Raw genomic sequence first — 22,132 nt, 5'->3', positions numbered from 1 at the left:
CAGGGACCAGCCCAGTAGTCATCATGGGTGTCGTGTTTTCTGGTGTTGTTCTAGCTGTTGCCGCCACTTTATTGCATTATCAGAAACAGGTCCTTTCACTTACGACATATATCCTCCAAAATGAGTCGTATGAGTGTTTTTCTGATACCTCCCCAATGGGACCTGGATGTTGCACTTGCTTAGCATAGACAGCAGTCTATAATGGGACCTGGCATCACCGACTCATTTTTTTTCCATTTGGTCCAATACAGTATGGTTATATTATTTTATCCCATTCAGGTGGGCTGTGAGTCAATAGGAAGTTTCGGATGCGCCTGCTCTCAGTCCATTTTCTATAGCCCAATATCAAGAATCACAAATTTACCTCAAGAGGCTTTGCAATCTGTGCAGAAGAAGACATCCTCCATCCTCAGACCCTTGATTTGGACAAGGAAGAACTCCTTTAACAGGGAATAATGAAGGAACCTCAGGAAGAGATGGAGGGGGGGGGTTCCTCAGCCAGGACAGACAAACACTAGTGCACATGTACTAAATGGGCTGCGTCTTTGAATGACCCATCAAGTTCTCTTTAATACAGCCATGCTGCAAACACATTGTACAGCCAGCCAAACGTCTCACTATTTCCTGCTTTCGCCCTGAGCATACATGTAAACTCAAGTTGTATTAGACTTTTGACTGATGTTTTTCTCAGGGGACAGCCTCCTTGCACAGTTAAAAATATGGTTTGCTTTAAAAAGCCCGCTTTTGTTCTTGTAAACACCATTTTGTGTTTATCCACCCTGCACCGAGGAGGCAAGTTACTTACCCTCCTCAAAAGGTGCCAAACGTCCTCTGTTTACTAAACCTCGCTGTTCCGAACACTAAAGATAGAAGTAGCAGACAATATCGCCCCCACTTTTGATTGTTAGTTGAAAGACCGTGTTGGTGTTGTAAAGCTTAAAATGCTTCGTGTTCATCAGTCCAATCTTGCCATTTGGACAAAAAAAATGTTGAAAGTATTATTTGGGCAGCTTATATTATTGTCAGCATTGAGTGTTGGATCCTGAGAGGATACAGTTAAAACAGCACACTTTTCGTTGCAGTGTAACTTATTCAGTCTGTTTAATACACTCCTTGATTAAAATGCAATGTGTTTAACCCTACTTCAATATATTATTTATATTTTGGCCTTCAAACCTGTCATTTCTCATATGCCTTCAATTAAAAATTAAATTAAAGTTACCCCAGGCATAAAACCTCTCCTTTAAATGTGTGTGTGTGTCCTGTGGAGTAAAACATAAATCCACAAACCTAAATATAATTCAATTTTGTCACTGACGAAGATGACTAGTAGAGATTTGGACTTCTCCTACTGACCATGATGACCCGGGGCAATTACATAAACATCCCAGGGCAGTGTTTTCACCCAGACTGTAATTAGATCCCCTTTTACAAGACTAGGGCAGTGAACTGCATTAGAGAAAAACTGTCAGTCGGATATTAGTGCACATTCGTCTTTTTTTTCTTAAAACTTTATTGTTTTTACTTTATGACTTAAATAGAGTGAAAGGTGAAAGGTTTGGTGACAATATTGTGTTAATGCATTTTTTTCTCACTCTCTCTTTTTCTATACAGGATCGCATATACTGGACAGACTTGGAGGACGAGGCGATATACAGTGCCAACCGACTGACAGGACACGATGTGGCAAAGGTGGCAGAGCACCTCAACAACCCCCTGGATCTGGTGGTGTTTCATGAACAGAGGCAGCCCAAGGGTAAGACATGCAGGAAAAATGCTGAGCGCTACGATATGCTGTGGACTTTTTTGGTGCTTTTTTTTTTTTTTTTTTGTTTCAAGGGCAACATCGTAAAAGACAAAACAGCCACAGTGGACTAGATGAGGAGCCAGAGGCGCCCATAGCGAAATGGGCATCATGGGCTCTGATCGTGGCTGCTCCATGTTCCTGTATATATATGATGGCAGATGAGCATCACACAGCATCACACTCTCTGGTCACAAAGCTTTGAATAATCCACGTATAGATCAAAGGATTCACTGATTAAAACCTAAAGCAATAAACAGATAACCTGGTGTGTGTGATTAGACTGATGTGTGTGTGTTCTGTGCTTGTCAAATGATGTGTTGTGATGTAGTATTTCTCCCAGAGTGGATGCTTTTCCAGGTGTGTGAACAAACACCTGTGTGTGGATATGCTAGTTAGCTGGTGTGTGTGTGTGTGTGTTTGACAGTGTGTACGAGCAATTTGCTTGTGTGATTCTGTGTTTTCATGCTTTGTTTTCTCCCCTCACTCAGAGCTCAAAGCAGTCTTGTCTGAGTGCCAGTAGGGAACTAATTGCATTCTCTCATTAATAAATCAAGAGTTGTGCTCGAAGAGATATCACAGAATTAAGCTTGTTTTTCCCCACAAAATGCCAACAAAAGCAAGACATAAGACAAGCAGGCCTAACTCAGCTAAAGAAAGACATACAGGATGACCTCTGGCTGCGCTCTGAAGATACAAGTAGTCCTGATAAAAATGTGACCTTGAGTGAATAATTTGCAAGGTCAGCAGCCACTTTCCTTTGTTTCACTGTTCTGTGGTTCATATGGTTTATTTTCCTATCCTATAAGATAATCTATGCAAAACCCAAAAGGGCAGATCATCACTTAGTGATTGGTTGCCGCAATTCACATCCGCACATTCAAATATGGATCCAACCAACTCGACATGTCTTCCTTTTGTTTTTTCCTCAAAAGAGCCTTTCTTCCTATCTTCTCTTTGTTGAGCCTTCTTTTTTATTATTTATCTATTTATGTTTTGTCCTTCCAGCTGTGCTTTGAAGCCAAGTTCAATGTTTCTGTTTTATTCTAGACCTAAGGGAGACAGTGCAGAGGAGGAGGAGGGGACACTCCAGAACAATATAATTTGGCAAAATTTTATCCCAGTCTCTCCTGTCTTCCACTTCCTTTTCCGCTGCTGTCTGTCCTTACATCCCCTCTTCTCATGTTATTTCACTTATTTTCCTATTGCCTCCATTTCTGTACCTTGCTGTCTTTGACTTGTTTCCTCGGCTCTCCTTTCTTCAACCCTTCTGCCCCTTTCTTCCCCCAGCATAGAATTTAAATGTGTTGTCATAATGCGGCGTGGCATTTCAAAGACTTGCTTTTACCCAAAGACTTTTGTTTCATCTTACATGGAAAGCAGGTACAGGAGACACTTGGAGCTTTGAAGAGTTTCATTTGGACAGCTGTTCATATTACATACTTGTTATGCTGAGATACTGTACACTGAGCACAAATGTATTCCCAGCCTATTAAAATCTCTCTGTGAGCTGTGAGTGATATTGCTGCTTCCCCTGACAGCTGATGCTTCCTCTGATGTGCTGCTCTCTAAAACTACGCACAAGTCGGGAGGCAGAATCGACCGCGACCTGACCTAATTCTGGTGCTTCCCCACATGACAAGAGTAGCAATATTTTTCCATGAGTATGACTCTTGGGTTAGGAAACGACATGTAAATTTTTTATTTGAGTGCAGAGATTAAAGAAAGAAAGTTTAGAGTCCCCTGCCCCAACCCAGTAGTCTCTTCACTGTACCGGAAAAAGTTAGTGGAATAAATATAAATCCCTAAACAACACTGTAAAAATTGGTCTCAGGATCTATTTTGTGTCATTGTGCAGTATAGTACACAGTTAGGTAGTAGGTATTGCAAGTATTTTATCTGATCAGACTTTGATCCTTGGCTAAATGGACCCTTTGCTCTGACTTCGTGTTTCTAAATGTCGGTCCAGTATTACCCACACTAAAGACAGGTGTAATATCTAAAAACAAAAGAAGAAAAACTATTATTAAGCAACTGCATATGCTGAGATGTTTTTGCTAAGTCACATACTTGTGTTTACTGCTTAAATGCTTGAAGTTTGACTCTCATACCACTGGCTTGAATTCACTTCACGATTACATAGATGACTTTTAATGCTGACTGAGACCCAAAACTGGGGATTTGTCTTCAATTCTTAATAACCTTTCCCTCTTAACTCTTCTGCTTTCAGTACATGTAAACCTCTGTGCTCATCACCCTGCCACTGACATGGAATTTCAATTTACAGAGCATTTGGAGAAAGCACCAAATGTTTGGAACTGTCATTATGGAAAGTTGTGCTTTTCAATACATAGTTTTCAATGGAGATGCAAGCCTTCAAAATACGCTTTTTAATCCTCCATATTTCTGCTTGTGTCCCTCAAGCCGACGATACCTGCAACATGGGCAGTCTGCCTAACGGTGGCTGTGAATACCTCTGTCTGAAGGCCCCCCAGATCACAGACCACTCTCCCAAATACACCTGTGCTTGCCCTGATGGCATGGAGCTGGGACCAGACATGAGGCGCTGCGCTATAGGTAAGTCGGTCACACTCTGGTCCAATAAATCACGGAGTCCAGGAGCACACTTCATTAAAGAGACTGTGCTGAGGAATGTCACATGAAGTCTACATCGCTGTAATCACAGTGACATGATGGAGTGCAAGGCCAGAAGGATATTAAACTGGTTTCACTCCCTCAACTGTGCTGAAAGGAGTCCACCTCATAATGAAGTATTTATACTTCTCTTTAAATAAATGTCCCGCTCTAAACTATTCAGTACAGTGGTGGTATCTAACCTCATTCATTGATGGCTATGGGAAATATTTCCCATGCCATTACAGGCTGAAGGAAATACTAACAGGTTATTTTTCGGTCGCATATGATAACTTGAATCTTGGCCTGTCATGTCAAATTTGATTTAGGTTCTTCTCTCGCCGCAGCCAAACCAAGACCAACTCATTTCTCATGATGTTTCGGTGCTGGAGTTCCCATACTGGTACTCCCTCACGTGCCTTCCACCCTGAAATGTAATATCTGAGGTGATCCACTGAATCCTTCTAAAGGTCTCAGTGAACTATATACAGTAGATGCTAAATGTATTAAATACAAAAACAAATATCTATATGAAAAGTATGGTCTTACCGGTGAGGAATTTGTTTGCTCTCATACACAATTAAGCTTTTATATTTATACCCATTCATAATCACATGTGTCTCAAATCATAACAAAATAGCCTTTTAACTACTGCAGCTTTTATTTTAATCCAGTATTCACCAGTGTCAGCCTTCAACAATGCAAAATGTTCAAATCCTACTGTATTATGGTTGACTGAAAAATGCATAGAATTTGTTCCTGTACTTACTGCAACACAACCTTGTGGATGTGGATCAGGGATTCTTCCAGTTTTCCTGTGTTCCCAGCACACCTCCATTATCTCACTGACCGTACTTCACCATTCAGCCAGTCCCCAGCCTCTGCACTCACCACATTTGTTAAGCTGTTATCCTTAATGAACCTGCTCGGTTTTGCACCTCATGTTAGCACAGGTGAGGAGAAAGACGCTGACACAAAGAAAAGGGAGAAAGAGAGATGATGGCGTATGTAGGCTACCGCACAGAGAGTCCCTCTGAGAGGAACATGGCCATTCAGCGTGCACATAGAGAGAGAGGGAGAGAACATTTTTTGGACTTCTTAATGCGATACAAGTATTTCTGTTGGGCACTTATTAAGGTTTGATAAAACGACTCCTTACCTTATGTCCCTCTTGTGCTCTGCTTTATGCTTCTGTCAATCTTGGAGCAAAGCCGTATCAGTTTTGCAGCAGCCATAAAATGTATTTACAGTGTCTATGTTAAATAAACAAACAAATAGGTGCTATAAAGGCATTACATATTTGACATATTTGCCAGCTGTTCGCATCTTCAAGTAAAATCCCAAATATTAATGATTACTGTAATGTTTCTCTTGAGCAGTTCGGCCCAGAACAACCACAACAGGTGCTCCAACCACTACCACCACCACCACAACCACCGCAACAAGCACTACACCACCAAGTACAACCGTTACCACCACCACGACACCCCCTACCACCACGACCGCAAGCACCACCACCACCTCTGCCGCTACGACGCTCAGGCCCACGCCCAGACGCCTGACAACGCCGGCCCCTCCTCAGACCCCCAGGAGCACCTCTACGGAGCAGCCTCGCACCCCCGCTGCCACGAGCACAGAGACGACCAGCTTCAGCAGCACGAGTCGTACGTCCACTTCCACGCACACGCCCCTACTGGGCCCAGTGGCCCCCAACAGCATTCAGCGAGAGAGCAACGGGAACCTCTCCCACAGAGGTAAGGACCGCAGGAGCGGGGTTTGTGCATAGGAATGTGAGCTTGTGTGAAATGAATGTATGCATCCTGTGTGTGTGTGTGTGTTCTTCCGTGAGTGTAATACTCTGCAATCACAACCGCTACCACCTGCCATTAAAGCAGCGGGGAGCTGAAACCCACTACTTACATCAGTTTCCCTCCTCTCTCTGGCTTCTCTTCCCTTTCGTCTTTTTGTCCGACCATCTGTGTATCTACTGCGCGTCCTCTTCCCCTCTCTCTCCTGCACACACACACACACACACACACACACACAAACACACATACACACACTCACGAGTGTGCCTCTCGGTCTGCTTGTTGTCGGTCCCTCGTGAGCAGCGTGTAACAGAGCTGTCAGAGCTAACAAACGACAGTCCCCTCCATTCTCACCTGCCACCCCTCATCACTCATCCTCACTTTCTGACAGCCTCTCTCACTCTCTTTGTCCGTCCCTCTCCTCATCTCTTTCACTCTCGCTCTCTAAAACTGGCAGCGTTCTTCACTCTCGCACCAATCAGGCTTTACTGGCGCACCAGAAAAACACCGCTTTCCAGTTTGTTGCTCAGACAAACAATGACAGCAGAATATAACAGCAGTAACAATGGTTTACAGAGCCACGCTAAGACTTAAATTGTATTTGGAAGCGGAGAGGAATCCTTGATAGCACCGCCAAGCAAAATTGATAAACCAGTGTGCTGCACACCACATGCTACTGTGTAATTTTGTTGCAGAAATCTGTGTTTTCAGCTTTCTTTGTGGCCTTTGCAACTCACAGACGTTAACATGAGGGAGAGGCAACCGTCAGGGCAGTGATTTGTCCCAGTGTGATTTGCTCCTGCAGAGAGTAGAAAGATATCAAAAATCCTCCAGATAAGTTGCTCTTTCTAAGTACTGACTCTTTTTTCCAGTCCAATACCATTGCATCACCCTCTTCAGACCGAAGCAGGAGACTGACATTAAAACTTGAATGACATAGCTTGGTAGATAGTGAAAGATGGAAGGAGAGGGAAGTTAAAAAAAGGGGAAAAAAGATTGCAAGCTGCTGTACTCAGTTTGAACTCAGATTTTTACAATATTGCATTTACATCAGAGACATTTCTCTCATATATTGAGAAACCAGGAGAGCAAAGGCTGAGGTTGAAAAAGCTATACAGAGGAGGAGAAAGGAAGGATGATGAAAGTGGGTGTGAGGGTTAGAGGAAGTGGAAGAATTAGAGGCGCAGGGAGGACGGGGAGATGAATGAGAAAAAGAGCGAGGAGTAAAACTAAGGATTGTTAAATGAAAAGGTGCAGCGAGAGACAATAAAGAGGCCATAGAGGGAAAAGAACGAACAGAGCACAAGAAGGAACATGACAGTCCAGCACTTGAACAGGGAGGATGGGAGTTATTAAATGACACGCTGTTGGGAGGGAAAACAGCGTTTACAGGGATAAGAAAAGATGGGATGTAGAAGAAGCAGGAGAGGAAGTGATTTTCTGGGAATTAAAGAGGATGGCTGCTACGGCGAGCCTCGTCACTTTGGGGGCTTCGGATTCTCTGAGTTACTACTAAGAAGCGAGAGCATGTTTCCTCTAGTCTGTGAAGTTGTCAGACTCCTCACCACAACAGAAGTGCTCCAGATGAGAGGTGGAGCAGACACGGATGAGAAAATGGGGCATGAACAAGACGCGTCTCCAAACCCACGGGCCATGTGTTATAATTTTCAACTCAGTGCACACTGTCAGGTTTGCAGGCATCAGCTGTTACGCATGTGCGGCGCTGTGGCTGGCATGGTGGGGCGAGGAAGAACCAGGAGTTTCAGGAATAAAAGATAAACCACAGCTGGTAGACGAAGCACATATGCGTCTACGCTCTGACAAACCTTAACCTCAATCTTGATGCTAGAAATTATTCATTAGTCTTTCCGCAGATCATGCAGTTAAAAAGATTTATATGTCCGCCTTAAAAAGCGCCCGTATAAAAGGTTTTGCTTGCTGCAATCATTCTTTGTTCACACTGGCCCTCATGGATCTCTTAAGTGAAGGGCGACCAAATCCACACTCGTCATTCTGTGCAAAAATGCATTCCAAACTTTATCTGAAGTTAATCAGTATTGTTTTGTGGCCACCCTAAGACTGATGTTCCCTACTACTTCCCTGGCTGCTCAGTTTTGAGTGTAAACAGGAAAATTGAAATGAAATTAACTTGCAAGACGTTCACAGCCATACAAACCTTCCATGAAGGTATGGCTGAAAGTGTATCCGGTTAATATTAGGATTCCTACATCTTCAATTTATTATGATCTACTGGATATACTGTCGGTAACCTATATCTTATGATAGGGTTATATTTTAAGGAGTCAAATATGGGGATATAAATAGGCACGTGCACATAGAGGCAGACAACAGCTCGTTCTTTTTGAACTTAAAATCCCTCCAGCAATAATAGTCTTAATGAAATTGAGACTTCTCCTCTTTTTTTCTCCTTTCTCACTTTCTTGCTCTCTCTACCTCCATTCACTTTCCAGGACTGCTTCCTTCACAACGGCTGCTTTAATAAGATTCTATTAATCCCCCTTTTAGAGTCTTAGGACCCATTGGACATCACTCATACTTTAAGAAAAGCCAAATTCACTTCCGCTGAATCAGGACCCAGACGCTTCGCTGCTCAGGCTGGAGTCACATCACCTGCTGTGCCTCTTTATGTTAAAGTGTCTTTGTCTGTGTGTGTGTGTGTGTGTGTGTGCGCGCATGCATGCGTGCGTGTGTGTGCATTCATCAAAAGTCAGTTTATCCTCGCTATGATTGCATGTATGAGAGAAAAGATCTCTTTAATTGTATGTCCCATCCGTCACCTCCCATCTGTGCCTTTTCCACGCATCGAACTGCACAGAGTCTCTTTTTAGAATGAGCCAATCGGTATGCAGGGCCAGGGCTGTGATCTCTTCTGTTAATCTTCCTCACTAGACTTCATTATAGCCATCTGATCACACTTTGGCTAATGGCTAGCCTGCTGCTAATAGGAGGGTTGGGAGCAGGATTAATGTCAAGCTCCACAGCGACCTGTTGGGGTGAGAGTTGGAGGGGATACAAAGCATGTCTAGAATAAATGTATGCTGCATTGCCTTGTGACACAATATAAAGATGTGCTGTGGAGAAGAACGACGCAAGGTCATGTTTTTAAGTGTACTCTCGAAGTCATCCGGAGTGTCCACCATGTCCCAAACATCCGTTGAATGATGTATTGCGTCCTAACTCAGAATTTGTTCTTAAATGGTATCAGTGCAAATTCTGATGCATTCCTGCCTTGAATTGCATTTGTCTCCCGTTGTATTAAAACGCATCTCATTGCATTTATATGGCATCTCCCATTCATCCGCATTTCATTTACACACGCCGGTAAAAAAAAAAGTCGGCAGTCCAGAGTGAAATCAGATGGATTCTCTGCCCATATATTAAGAAGATAAGCTGTTTACAGCATTATGCTTCAAACTTGTGTTTCTCTCTAGCACGGCCTTGGGGGAGGGTGTTTGGGAACAGAACTTTCTGCTTATTGTTATTTTTCTTTCTCTTTTTCTTCCTCTCTTTCTGTTCATCTCAGCTGCGAGTGATCACTACCTCATAGGTAACAACATCACAGTGGCTGTTCTGGGGATAGTCATTCCTATCGGTGAGTACTCTCGACTTTCTCGCTGTGTTGCCTTTGCTTTCTGCCCGCCTGCTTCTCCCTCCTTGCTTCCCCGTCTCTGCTTGTCGCTCGAGTCCTGCATGTTGTGTGTGGATGTGGTTTTTCGAGTGTCTGGCTGTGTGTGTGTGTACATGCATGTGTGATTGACTGGATTTTAGAGTGTTTCTACCCACACCTGACTGATTAAAATTAGTATATTTTAGATTTAACAATAACAATTTGTGTCTTTCGAACATGCAAGCCCGATGTCAGCCTCAACAATGATGCTTGACAGTAATAGTTTAGTAATTGAGAAAATGTACTGAGCTGTGGTTTCATCCAACAATAGCCTCATAGCCTACGGCTAGAAAAAGCCATTATGGGCCAGTAAGCTCGTCAGTCATCGCTGGCCAGGCCTTTGCAGTGTGCACTTCATGTCATCATTAATGAGATTTGAGCGAATGGGAAATTCATTTCATGTTTTGTCATCACATTTGACCAGCTGTTATAATGTTAAGCTCATGTTTCCACTCTGATCATACAGTATTGCTCATACTGAAATCAATCTGGTGCTCTGGCCTATTTCTCTGACCTGCTGGACTAAGAGTGTGTTACATAGTTGCTGGAATCAGATGAAATGACTGAAAAGGGCTTAATGAGATAAAAATGTTGTTTCCCCGGTCAAAATTTTCATTCCTCCAAGCCAAAAGCATCATTTCCCAGGTCAAATAACATATTGTCCATACAGGGTATAAAAAACGCTGTTACACCATCACCATACCACCACAGAATTAATATAAGGTAGTCATACAAAGATGATGCAAAGCTTACAATCAAACCAGCTTTGTAAAGTTAATTTATTCTATTAGCTTTGGTTAAAATGAAAATCAAATTTTATGGAAATACTTTAGACTGTCATGCGTAACCTAACTGAGAAATCTGCTGAATGTGCAAATGACCTTAGAGTAGCAGCATATGTCGCTAATTGAGATCTCTTTCATCCCTAATATTGAATACTTTGATAAATTATGGGACGTCTAAAACATCGTAAAGCAATTTTTTTCTCTTTTCATTCCTGACGATTGAGATATCAGCTCATTAAAACACCCCCCGAGACTGTTAACCCTTTCCACTCCATCCCTCATTCTGTCCTTCTGCCATTCACTGCTGCCATAAATCCCCCCATTCTGCAATTTTTGGCAGCTTTGAAACATTAATTATTGTTGGAGGTCCACACGGGCCGGATTTCTGCACCCTGGTTCTCCGCTCACATCCACTAATACACCACGCCCACCCATGGCTCCACAAGGGGGAACAGCCCAGCAATGATTATCAGTATTTAGCCAAAGTCAGGCTGTTATGCTACTCTCTAATTGGAGTGAAATTTTCTAAATGAGACAAAAGCTGATGTTTTTTTTTTTTAAAACCAGTGAGCATTTAGAGAAGAACAAAGGAGGAAATGGGGCTTCCAGCCCAGTCACACAGGGATCTGAAGTGCCAGTCCAACAAAAGAGCAATTAGATGGGGCTTCCAGGAGGGATGTATACACATCCAGGCACGCTTGTTTTATCTCTCCTCATTGACAGACCTCTGGTTTGGCTGTAGGTCTCTATACATGCATAGACTCATACATGCACTGTGCACACACAGGTCCTGCAGGGCAGTTAGGCAGTCATGCTAATATGACGGTGAGAGGACAGAGACAGAGCTCATCTCAAATCCTCCAATCCCCCTTTCTCTCCCTCTCTCTGCCTCTTCCCCTGTCCATTCTCCTCTCATAACCCCATCCAAAAACACCAGAGTCAGGCAGTCTGCAGATAGTGTTTCATTATTATTTGTTTTTCCCAAGCAAGTGCAAAATTATAAATCATAGCCCAGATGTAGCACAAGAATAATACGATGATGACAGTTAAGCAAACTTGCTGGGCTTTTCTTTAAAAAAAATAAAATAAAACCCTGATCACAGGCTTTAGACTCTGATTGTTACCAGATACTATAGAAAAGTCTCTGTGATTCAGTCCCTGTGTGTACATGTATTTGTGTATGTGGAGTTTATAGTATGTGTGTGCTTGTGCATGCATGCATTGCATATCGTGCATGCGCATTCATGTTTGTGTGTTTTTGATCATGATCATGAGACTGAGAAGGAATGTAATAGAATGTACATATATACTATGAAGGCTCATTATTTTCAGTTTTTCACTTTTGTTTTGAAATAGCAGATGGATATACGGGGTTTCACAAGGGAAAGAGGTTAGCCGCCCCAATCCTCACTCGTCTTTTGATCCGTTTAGCCACACCTGGTCTTTGTTTCTGGCGAGGTGGCACACCTCCAGTGTAAAATGCTGTGGGAAATCCTGGTGTTGACTGGTTTTCAACAGGATTTTATGTCCTCAGTCATCCAAAAATTAAGGCACAGCAGTTTAGCTAATTCTTTTAGAGAGTGAAGAGAACCACAAACAAGCTTATAACATACTTTCTGCGTCCTAAGGTAATTCCAAACAGAATGATTTAAACAAGTGCTTGTGCTCTAAATTAGTCCCGTTTTTACAAAGAATTTAGTAATTTCAAATGTGTGCCATTTTGAAAAGCAGACAGAAAATACTGAGCCCTCAGTACATGAAGGAATGTGTGTGAGGTGTGTGTGTGCGTGAGTGCTTAAAGCGCCGCTCTGTGTCCCCTGGGCTGTGTTAACGCTCCCGCCGTGTGTTGTTGTTGTGTGTGTGTTAAACACATGCAGTCCCTATCCTTGCCACAGTGGTCATCGGATTACTCTGCACCGGCGGGTACCTGGTTTGGCGCAACTGGCGGCGCAAGAACACCAAGAGCATGAACTTCGACAACCCTGTTTACCGCAAAACCACGGAGGATGACGACGACGAAATCCACATCGGGCGACACAGCGAGTCCATCGGTCACGTGTACCCAGCAGTGAGTGGCAGCCACAGTCAGCCATTCATAGCGCTGCCTCTAGGGGGCGGCATCACAGACAGCAACTCTCACTGGTACTCAGGGGCGCCGATGCTCTCCAGCGGCAAATGAGAGAAGCTGCAGAGGAAAGGAAGGAGTTTTTGGGATATGGGAGTATGCGCAGGGGTTTGGGAAAGCCCGTTTGTTGTACATGTAGGCCTGGAAAGAAAAGAACAGGCTTGCACACGCCCACATTCTCACACATGAGTTTTGCAGTAATCACTGAAAACACCAATCATACACACACATAAGCCCTGCACCAGTACATCACATGTATTTCACCTTCATGACCATAATCATACAGTACACTTGTTTTTGTCAACATCACGGCCTAGCTGCCGACCTGCCATCCCATTTATCTGTACATTGTGTTCATTTTTCTGGTTGTTGAAGTGTTTGTTTTGCTATATGTTTCTTAGGAAGCTCCTGTTTCCTGACAAAACTCTGTACACAGACACATATCATCGTTGTTTACAGAAGCAGCTGATGCAGAAGTTCCTATTTTTTTTTAAACGTGGTACAACTACAGCTACTAAAAATACTAGAAATTTATGCCACTAGGTAGCATCCTTGTCAGAGAGGAATTTTGTGGATGTTTTTGCGTTATGTTTGCTGCCAAAAATGATAACTAAGGGTCATCCAGACATGAGAGAGGCCCTGAGGTTGAAAGAAAGAAGCATGGTGGTGGGACCTGCAGTGGCATCTGCTTCATAGCAGAGCAAACAGGATTTTAGCATTGAGATGCGTTTGAGGAGAAAGAGGAATATCTTTACAGTCGCCTCAAATAGCTGACTGAAAGGACGGCCGAGCACAGGACTGAACCATTCTGCAAATAAGAACTGGGTTTTTAGAGTGGATCCTGACATCATGGCACTGCCCATATGGGAATTTTATGCTTTTGTTATAGTGTAAATAAGACATGAGGGATAAAAAGGGGAGCACAAATCAGAACTAAGGACAGACCAAAATAAAATATCTTTTGAGCACAGTTGCAGAAACCATGAATCTCCACATTTCATGAGCTGCACAGCACCCTGTTGATTTCCCACTGATGCAGATGCATTTTTGAGAGTCATTTATCGAACACAAAGCTGCATTTTATGCAAACTCCGCTGACAATGCCAGCTGTGATTTGCATTCAAATGTACTTAAATGTACAAAGAGTGTGTCATCAGGACACTTACGGAATTTATTGAATATATTAGTTGTTTTACGTAAAGCAAGCAGGGAAGGGCAGCCAAAACGGATTATGGAGGGGGTGGAGGGGGGAGTCTAGCGCTTTGATCGGTTGGCATGGTAACACAGATTTCTTTGTGTTGCTCCACGGAGAAAAGAGGCAAGGAATTCTGGGTTTCATTGGCATGATGACAGGCTGGAGACACACACACACACACACACACGAAACAGGTGCACGACTGAGTCATATTAAGATTCAAGGTCGAATTAACAAAACCCTCAGTGAAGGGCTGCAGAGAGGGAACTGCGCTCTCTCTCTCTCTCTCTCTCTCTCATCTCCCAGTTTTAATATACATATGTCCACATCTACTTTATTGTTTTTTAATTTGTTTACTTGCTTTCTTTCTCTTCCTCTCCTCTTCTTTCGTGGCAATGTGGCAACTCAGACAGCCAGAGAAATCAGGTTGGCATTATGTGGGCCAGACATTCGCAGCCGTAGGCAAGCATCCTGCATTCCTCATATAGGAGCAGCCAGAGAAGGAGGGAATGAAGGAGGGGGGGGGGGGTGGACAGAGGAGAAGAGGAAAGTCAGGGAGAGGAGGGATGAATAAGGACTGAGAGAAGAAGGAGCAGGAGAATGGATTCTATGTGACCCTGCCGTTTCTTTTCTGGGTGCCGTCTAGACTTGAATCTCCCTTTTTCTCCTGATTTCTGTCTTTGTTCTGTGTCGTGCTGCTTTCCCTTTTTCTGTTCTCCATCTCACGTCTCTCTCTCCTTCCCTCACCAGCCCTCTGTGGTAACAGTCTTTTTATCTGCTGTTTGCAGCGCGTGGCACTCAGTCTGGAGGACGATGGCTATCCCTGAGGGGGGAATGCGTCCTCCCCGCCCCCCAAATCCCATCCTGGCCCCTCCTCTCACCACAGCCTCTACGCCACTACAATGAGGCCAGCACAACGCAGACGAGAAAGAGAAGGAGTCCTCATTTTGCCTCCCCTTTTAAGGAGCAGGGATGACATGTACATCTTGTATATCCCCCCCCTCTCCTCCTTTCCTCCTCTCTCCACTGGAGTAACATTACTACCACTACTAGCCACTACTACTTCCCTTAGTGCTAGTTGATTTGTAGTCTCTGCTCCACTCCTCTCTTCTCTCTGCCTCTTGTTAGCTGTAGTGGTGTGTAAAATGCTGCTTGATGATTTGTTCAAACTAACCTCATTTGGCTGTCTCAGTGCACATTGTAAATAGGAGGCCGTCTGGCCGCCGTACAAGGGGAAAAAGCTGGCATGCGTGGTTTTTAATTCCTCATGTTATGACTTTTTATTTATTTGTATGTGTTTGCTTTTGTAAATATGTAATCAGCATCTCTCCGTGCGCAGGCACATTTGTTCAAGTTTGCAAGGGTGCAAGGTAGCAGGCAAGGGCGTTATTTTTCTTCATGGTTCCCTTTACATCTTGAGTAGACATGACAGATTTTTTTTTTTTTTAAACGGGGGAATGTCATCCTTTCCCACACTCGGCCTCTCAGACGCGCCCCTTGACATACTGTATGTAGGCAGGCAAAGCTAAATATAGCCAAGGGGAAAGGAGGCAAAAAAAATGATGGGGTTGTCTGCATGTTTGGAGGTGATTTCGGGGTGAAAGAGGAAGGGAGGGTGCTTTTTTTCAGGGGAATGCAGGGATTTGTGCCACCAGAGGGTAGTGCCTCAAGGCAAAAAGCAGCAGGGCAGAAAAGGCAAAGGATTATGGGTAATCCTCTCTCCTGGTATCAGAGGTGTGCGTACAGTCGATAATAAACGTGGGATTGGCTGTTTATTTGCGGTGGGTGTTAAGAATCGCACGTGTGTTTCTGACTTTTTGTTTGTCTTTGTGTCTGCCGCCGTCACTATAGTGGAGGTAAACTTTCATTTTCAGACAGCAGAGTGTGAGAAAGCACCTTCCCGTGACTGTTTTTGAAGAATGAAAATGGTGCTTTGAGGCGCCGAGTGCTATCACTTTCAACTGCTGCCAAACACAGATGCCGGTGTTTGAACTTGGCGTCGAACCCGGCGTGTCAGTGGCTTCACCGCACTGCTTTGGGTTTTTCTCAGCATCAGCTTCTCGGTCTCCCTTTTTTAACATGTGTGTTTTCTAGATGGGATGCTGTAGAAAAAGAGTCCACATTTGGAAAGAATGGCTTTTCCGCTGTCACTGATGGTTCAGCGTGGTTGTTAGTGGCCCTGTTTTGTATGAGCAGATGAGTAATAACGTGCCGAGGCTGACTGAGCCGAGCGCTGATTTGATTTGAAAGCTGGATAGAGAGGAAAACGTGTAAACCAGCGTAAGGAGCCGATCTTCCATTGGCTTGCCACAGACATGCTTCCAGCCCATTGAATCAGATGTAATTCATGCCCAGTGACTATCGCAATAATTGCTCACAATGTGTTGTAACAGAGAATGAGTAGAAGCAGTCGTGACAACTTAACATGATAGCTGTTACAAGCAGTTATGGCAAGTTATTCCTGTCCTGCACTTGATTTAGTTTCAATAAAGGGCATTTTGAAGGTGTTAAGCACACATATAATGAATTATATAACGTACAGAGGTGCTTCACATTGTCCAAACTATACATACAACACCGTCTTCCATTCTTACAATAACAAATTTGAGCTGGGCTTTCGTCTGCCACACCCACAGTCTATTCATGAACTTGATATATGACTGAATAACAAGCAAAAAAAGTACAGAATGCAAGTCTTCCAGTATAAGGTCGGTATAGACTCAGCAAACTATTCATCTGACTATACAAACAAAGTTGATTAATGGCAGTTATTATTCATGGTCCTCACCGTTTCCTGGAAAGGTTTTCTCAGCGTAGATGCTCGGGGAACCACGGGGGAGGAAGAAAGAAACACACGAAGACAAAGGTAGGCAGGAAACGACTGCCAGGATTTAGACTGAACTGGATGCAAACAGGTCCGTGCTCGGATGATGAATGGTGGGCCATTTACTTTTTGTCGGATTTCTGCTGATGTTGTATTCTGACACTCGCTCCGCTCGCCTCCCTCAGAGGGATGGCATGCTCTCCTCTTAGTTTATGATGCACAGTGGGGGATTTGTATGTGCTTTACGTGGCAACTTGTAAAATGACCAGAAAGACATTCAATAAAATGAGATTAAATAGGTCCCAAACACACTGCTGGAGTGAACCCTGAGCTCAGCCACCTCTGCACTCCACGCGGTTTTCTTCATGTCCATGTTTGCTGCAGGTCTAATGGAGTTCCATACCAAGGGTTTGCAGTTAGGAGTTTAAATTGCTTATTTATTGAGGTGACTGAGCGTGGCATTGTAGAAAACTTACTTTTGCTACAGTGTGAAAACAGATTGGCTGCTCCACTTTTTGGCCACCTTGAGAGCAGCAGTCCCCACCGAAGGATGCAGAAGAAGTCCTCAGAGGGACTGTTGTCATTCATCATAGAGAAGCGAGTAATTGTAGTGCTTGTAGAGGACATGCTTTGACTCTATGCTTTCTGGACATTCCTCATGTTTAAGAGGCTGAAAAATGATTAGTTGTGTGTTCAGATATACAGTTATTTTAATGTCTGGGTGCGTGTTTCAGTTTATTTTTTTCCATTTTTATGTACTTGAAGTCTTTCAGCATTAACCCAGTAGCTGCTGCAGTGTTGCATGTGCAACATGACATTTTGCACAAAGGTATTTAACCCTCAACCAGACATTTACTCTTCAAATGCAGAAGCTGTAGCTGGTATGCCTACATTGTGTGGGGTCTTAAATTTCACGTGCACTCGTGTTGAATTTAAGAGGCTCTTACGCTAAAGATCTGGAGCCCGATGCACCGGCTGTTTGCAAGTTTACGCATCACTAAATTAAACCTGGATGTCAACACACAAACTTGTTCTTACACAGAGATTAGCTGTTGCTCAATATTTGTACCTAATGACTGCCAGGTGCAGCTGTTATGAGCTAACCGAACCAACTGAGAAAGCTAGAATTAGCTCGCTAACATGTAAAGTTGAAGGAGAAAGCGCTGTTTAATGATGGAAACTGGCAAGTTTTTTAATTAAATTTGACAACAACATAACACAATATGTATTATTTAGTCTCATGCCATCATGCTTATGATATAAATGATCAAATATCATGTTAGTGTAATCAGCATTTCCCCTTTCTTCTGAATTGTTTGACTACATCTCTGAAACACATACTTCTCAATGCATGCATATATGAATTAAACCTAAGACTGGTGGTTAAGTTCAGTATATCTCTTGACCACCTAAAATGTTTGGATTTTTAACGCTACAGTGACTTCCTGTGTGCATAGTTGATTGCTTTCACTTGGACGGCCCCACAAATGTTTCCTAGCAATTGATTTATACATCACTTAAGTCTTTACTGCCGCAGCAAAGACATTCCTCAAGGTTTAATGCTGAAAGTAGATCAATAGTTGGAAATTACAGTAAGTAGTCACAAACAGCTGGTGCGACACAGTCCTGCTTCTACATCTAAGCACACACTTTGGATTCTCATACGCCTGCTCAGTAAAATCTAGATGTGGTGTAGGCCTGCTCACCTATAGATTTAACTCTTTGCTTAAACTCACACATTAATAAAGCATTCGGGTGTTCCTAACAAATCCTTGTGCAGCTACTACCACAGTTCAAACTAAATTATGTCAAGGTTGCATCTGTCTTATTTTAAGGGGCGGATGTTAAATTATGAGCTCAGCATAGTGAACCCAAGCAGCCATGATAACACATAATCTAACTGCTTGCTGTCATTGTAGCTTCCCTGATTTGCGCTCCCTGTTTTCACCTGTCCTGTTGCTTGTCCCTCCCTTCCTCTCTGCACTGCTCTGACGGTTGTTTCCAGTCTCTTCTGAGCAGAGAACCTGACCCATGCTGCTTACACCAGAATGCACTGACTGCTTTCTAACATCACTCACATCTCTCCACCACTGCATCTAAAGTAATGCCCGCTGTGAGGCTTCGAGCCTCCTCTGTGGTTGTTACGCTACTGATTTTTAGTTTAAAGATCTGCGTCAGCATTGCTGTCTCTGTGCTCTCTCATCCTCTCACCCTCTCATCTTCATCGTAGCCATCGACATCTTTCCTTTGGCAAGGGCTATCAGTCTTTGGGCAGACAGGCGCACACACACACTGGAAGAACGGGACTAAAACACTGGAGGGAATTACCTGAAATCCCCAAAATAACAAGGAAACCCCAGAGCTGGAAAAAAGAGCCCTCCAAATCGTGAACCAGCGAGCAGGCGAACAAGCACGCTCAGCCAGGAGAAGCAGCCCCCCACCACCACCACCACCACCCAACCAGAAACTGTTTTGGACTGTGGAAAGAGCCCTCATTGACTCTACTTGGCTGTCCATCAGCTCTTGTTGACCCAGTGACTTTCCTTCAACTGGTTCCTCTTATTATCATGTGTTTTTTGGACTGTTAGTCTGTGAGTTGTAGTTGTTGCTCTCTCTGTCTCCCTTTCCTTGCCAAGCCTTTCTCATTTTCATATTTGATCTTCTTGACGTTTGATTACTTGAAGGGCAGTGTTCAGTCGCCTACATTTTTCTACCAGTCAGTGTAAAATTACGGTTGGGGGAAGCAGACAGCAATGGGGAAGTTGTGAGATCTGTGTGTGTAAATCTTTTTATGGGTTGGGATGATTATACACACGGGCAATATTTTGATAAATAACAGCATTGTCAAAGATTTGGACATATTCCTGATTGAGGTGGAGGAAAGTCCCTGCAAATATAAGAAACTATCAGCTCCAATTTGTTTTGCAAAACTGTCTGCGTTTCCTGGAAGCGTTGCTGATGTGTCATCGCCTGCAAGGAAATCTCAAAAACCATCCGGGGCTCTGTCCATTCCACAGCCATACGACAGGCATTTTTTTACGCTGTTTGTTGCACAAAACTTTTCAAGAAGCCTTCTGCACTGTGTAAAGAGATAACGTTCCTAGGAGGGGAGGACATAAAAAGAAGGGGGGTGGGGTGGTCCAATGGTACAGTCCAATGGTTTTCAATCGTGACTTGTAAATACAGTTTTCATACAGCAAAAACTTTTTGATAATGTTTTAAATGTATCTGTAAAAAAAGATGTACATAAAACTCTGGGGTTAAAAGGAGTGTAGACTATATATGAATTTATTTGTACACAAGAGCACTGGATTTATTTACTACTTGATTGTAACTAAAAATTAATAATCTGCCAAAGTGTTTTTATTTGACTTTTTCTCCCGTCTGTTCCGTTTGTTTTTGTTTTGCTTTTTAACAGCATTGCAGATTTTTAGTGTTCATACTGTATTTAATTCTGTTGAATAGATTTTGTTGTCGTGCGTTTAAAAAAAAAAGAGGGGTTGTTTTAATTTATTGGTGCCTTGTTTTGTGCTCCTGTATACTTTTACTCTTTCTGTTTTTCTGTGTTATGTGTCAGCGGGGGGGCAGCAGGGGTGAACTGGCGGGTTGGTGAGGGACGGGTGGGGGGGGAGTTAAAAACTTAGCAACTTCTGTACTTACATGGAATATCTGTACTGTATGCCAAAATGGTCTCACTCACGTTTCTATGAAATCAAGCTGTTGATAAATATCTCTATATATTGATATATTAAATTTATAAAAACCTTGAATGTCAAGTGGTCCTTCATCTCGTCTGTCTGTGTGACATCTGGAAGCTGCCTTCTCGTTTTTTTTGCCCTTGAAGTAGCTCATCATCCATTTCAGAAAAGCAGAGAATAGCGTCAGTATCTTCAAATTCCAGGAAGTGTTTTGACTTGTGCTTATTCATCACTGGCCCACACATTTCATAAGCTTTTCACTGACTTACTGTTCAGGTAAATTATCTTCCCTCTTGTGTATTTGCTAAAATAATCCTTACCATACAAATGACGAGCAACGTACAGTAAGAGCATATCTGTAGAGCGTATAGGCGTTTACATTTGGTCAGTGCTGATTGGCTGCGTGTCAGAAAGGTGTTAAATGACTACAAATAAGTACAAATAATTTTTGTGTTTTTAGGTAAGTTACCACATGTGCTCAGGATGTACCTCTCTGGTATTTGCATCATTGGTGGAGACTTTATCGCCACCTACTGGCCCGACATGCTTGTTTGGAGATATTTTTTAGACGGAGGTTGTGTGGACAGATTTTTCTTTTAAATAAAAAATATCTGTGTACGTGTGGTCAAGGCCTTGATATGAAAACAAAACATTTTTATGAGATAAGGCAACTTTTATGTAAAGTCATGTTATCTTTCTGGCATTTGAATATAAAATAAGCTCTCCTGTGTGTTTGTGGTTGTTAGTGGAATAACTGCAGTCCAAACTGAACAACAGCATAATCATTAGACGATGAAACTATTTTAGGCGAGTAACCTCAAAATGTACTTTTATATGTTCTATTAGTTTTATTGTACAACACAGAAAATATAAACAAAGATCATGAACAATGCAAATTCCACGGCTTGTTTGCCAAAATGTGTCAAATAACAAATAAAGTGGTAAACTAGGGCCCAATGACATTGTTTGGTTTTCTGGTGTGCCCCTTTAACAGTTCATCAGTGTGGTCACTTCAGGCAGTACTTGCATTTGATAAAGTCAAACAGTTCTTCGATAGCTTTAACTTTGCTGTAGTTTTCAGTGGAAACACCAGAAACATGAGTGACTTTGACATCTGTGTGTCCCAAACAAATCTTATGGTGTGTGTCTTTGATGATGGATGAAAACGTCACCAGCACGCTCCTGGTGTGTTTCCTCTTTGTCCACAGCACTCAGCTCTCCGGAGAAAAGACAAGTTACAGTAAAGGGAAGGAGGAACTGAAGTGTGGGGTTGACATGGGCTGACGGTATAAGCAAGGGGGGAAAGTAACAGGAGACAGAGGATGTGTGCAGCCCCTGCAGAGCTGAGACGAGTGACAGTTCACAGGGGGTTTGATGGATGAGCCGGCAGGGAGAGTTGGCTGAGGATATGGGCGCGCTTTGGCCTGCCTATTGTTCCATGTTTGCTGTTGCTCTTCACTGAAGATTCAACCCTGCCAGTGCCCCGCGCTGTCGTCTCACGGAGCATCACAGAAGCCAAGGCGGCTCAATGGTTTCATTGAAGATTCATGATAACTGGAGGACTCGTGTTG

At 43.1% G+C, this 22,132-nt stretch overlaps 1 protein-coding gene across 5 annotated transcripts in view; it reads left to right on the top strand.

The window, feature by feature from the left end:
• The window catches only part of lrp8 (low density lipoprotein receptor-related protein 8, apolipoprotein e receptor), a 165,566-nt gene extending 145,128 nt beyond the window's left edge, over positions 1 to 20,438 (top strand). Inside the window, exons 14-19 of one of the 5 annotated variants that reach the window (XM_041934586.1) lie at positions 1,615 to 1,756; positions 4,229 to 4,381; positions 5,818 to 6,192; positions 9,791 to 9,859; positions 12,615 to 12,787; positions 14,828 to 20,438. In XM_041934586.1, coding sequence (XP_041790520.1) covers positions 1,615 to 1,756; positions 4,229 to 4,381; positions 5,818 to 6,192; positions 9,791 to 9,859; positions 12,615 to 12,787; positions 14,828 to 14,866 — 951 coding nt within the window. In that variant the 3' untranslated portion in view covers positions 14,867 to 20,438. Of the gene's footprint in view, positions 1 to 1,614; positions 1,757 to 4,228; positions 4,382 to 5,817; positions 6,193 to 9,790; positions 9,860 to 12,596; positions 14,060 to 14,827 lie in introns of those variants that run through there. The other 4 variants (XM_041934585.1, XM_041934582.1, XM_041934581.1 and 1 more) reach the window with 4 other exon arrangements.
• Positions 20,439 to 22,132: the final 1,694 nt, after the last annotated feature.

This window comes from Chelmon rostratus, chromosome 4 (assembly GCF_017976325.1).
Source record: "Chelmon rostratus isolate fCheRos1 chromosome 4, fCheRos1.pri, whole genome shotgun sequence".
NCBI classification, from domain to species: Eukaryota; Metazoa; Chordata; class Actinopteri; order Chaetodontiformes; family Chaetodontidae; genus Chelmon; species Chelmon rostratus.
This window is presented reverse-complemented; position numbering and strand designations above follow the sequence as displayed.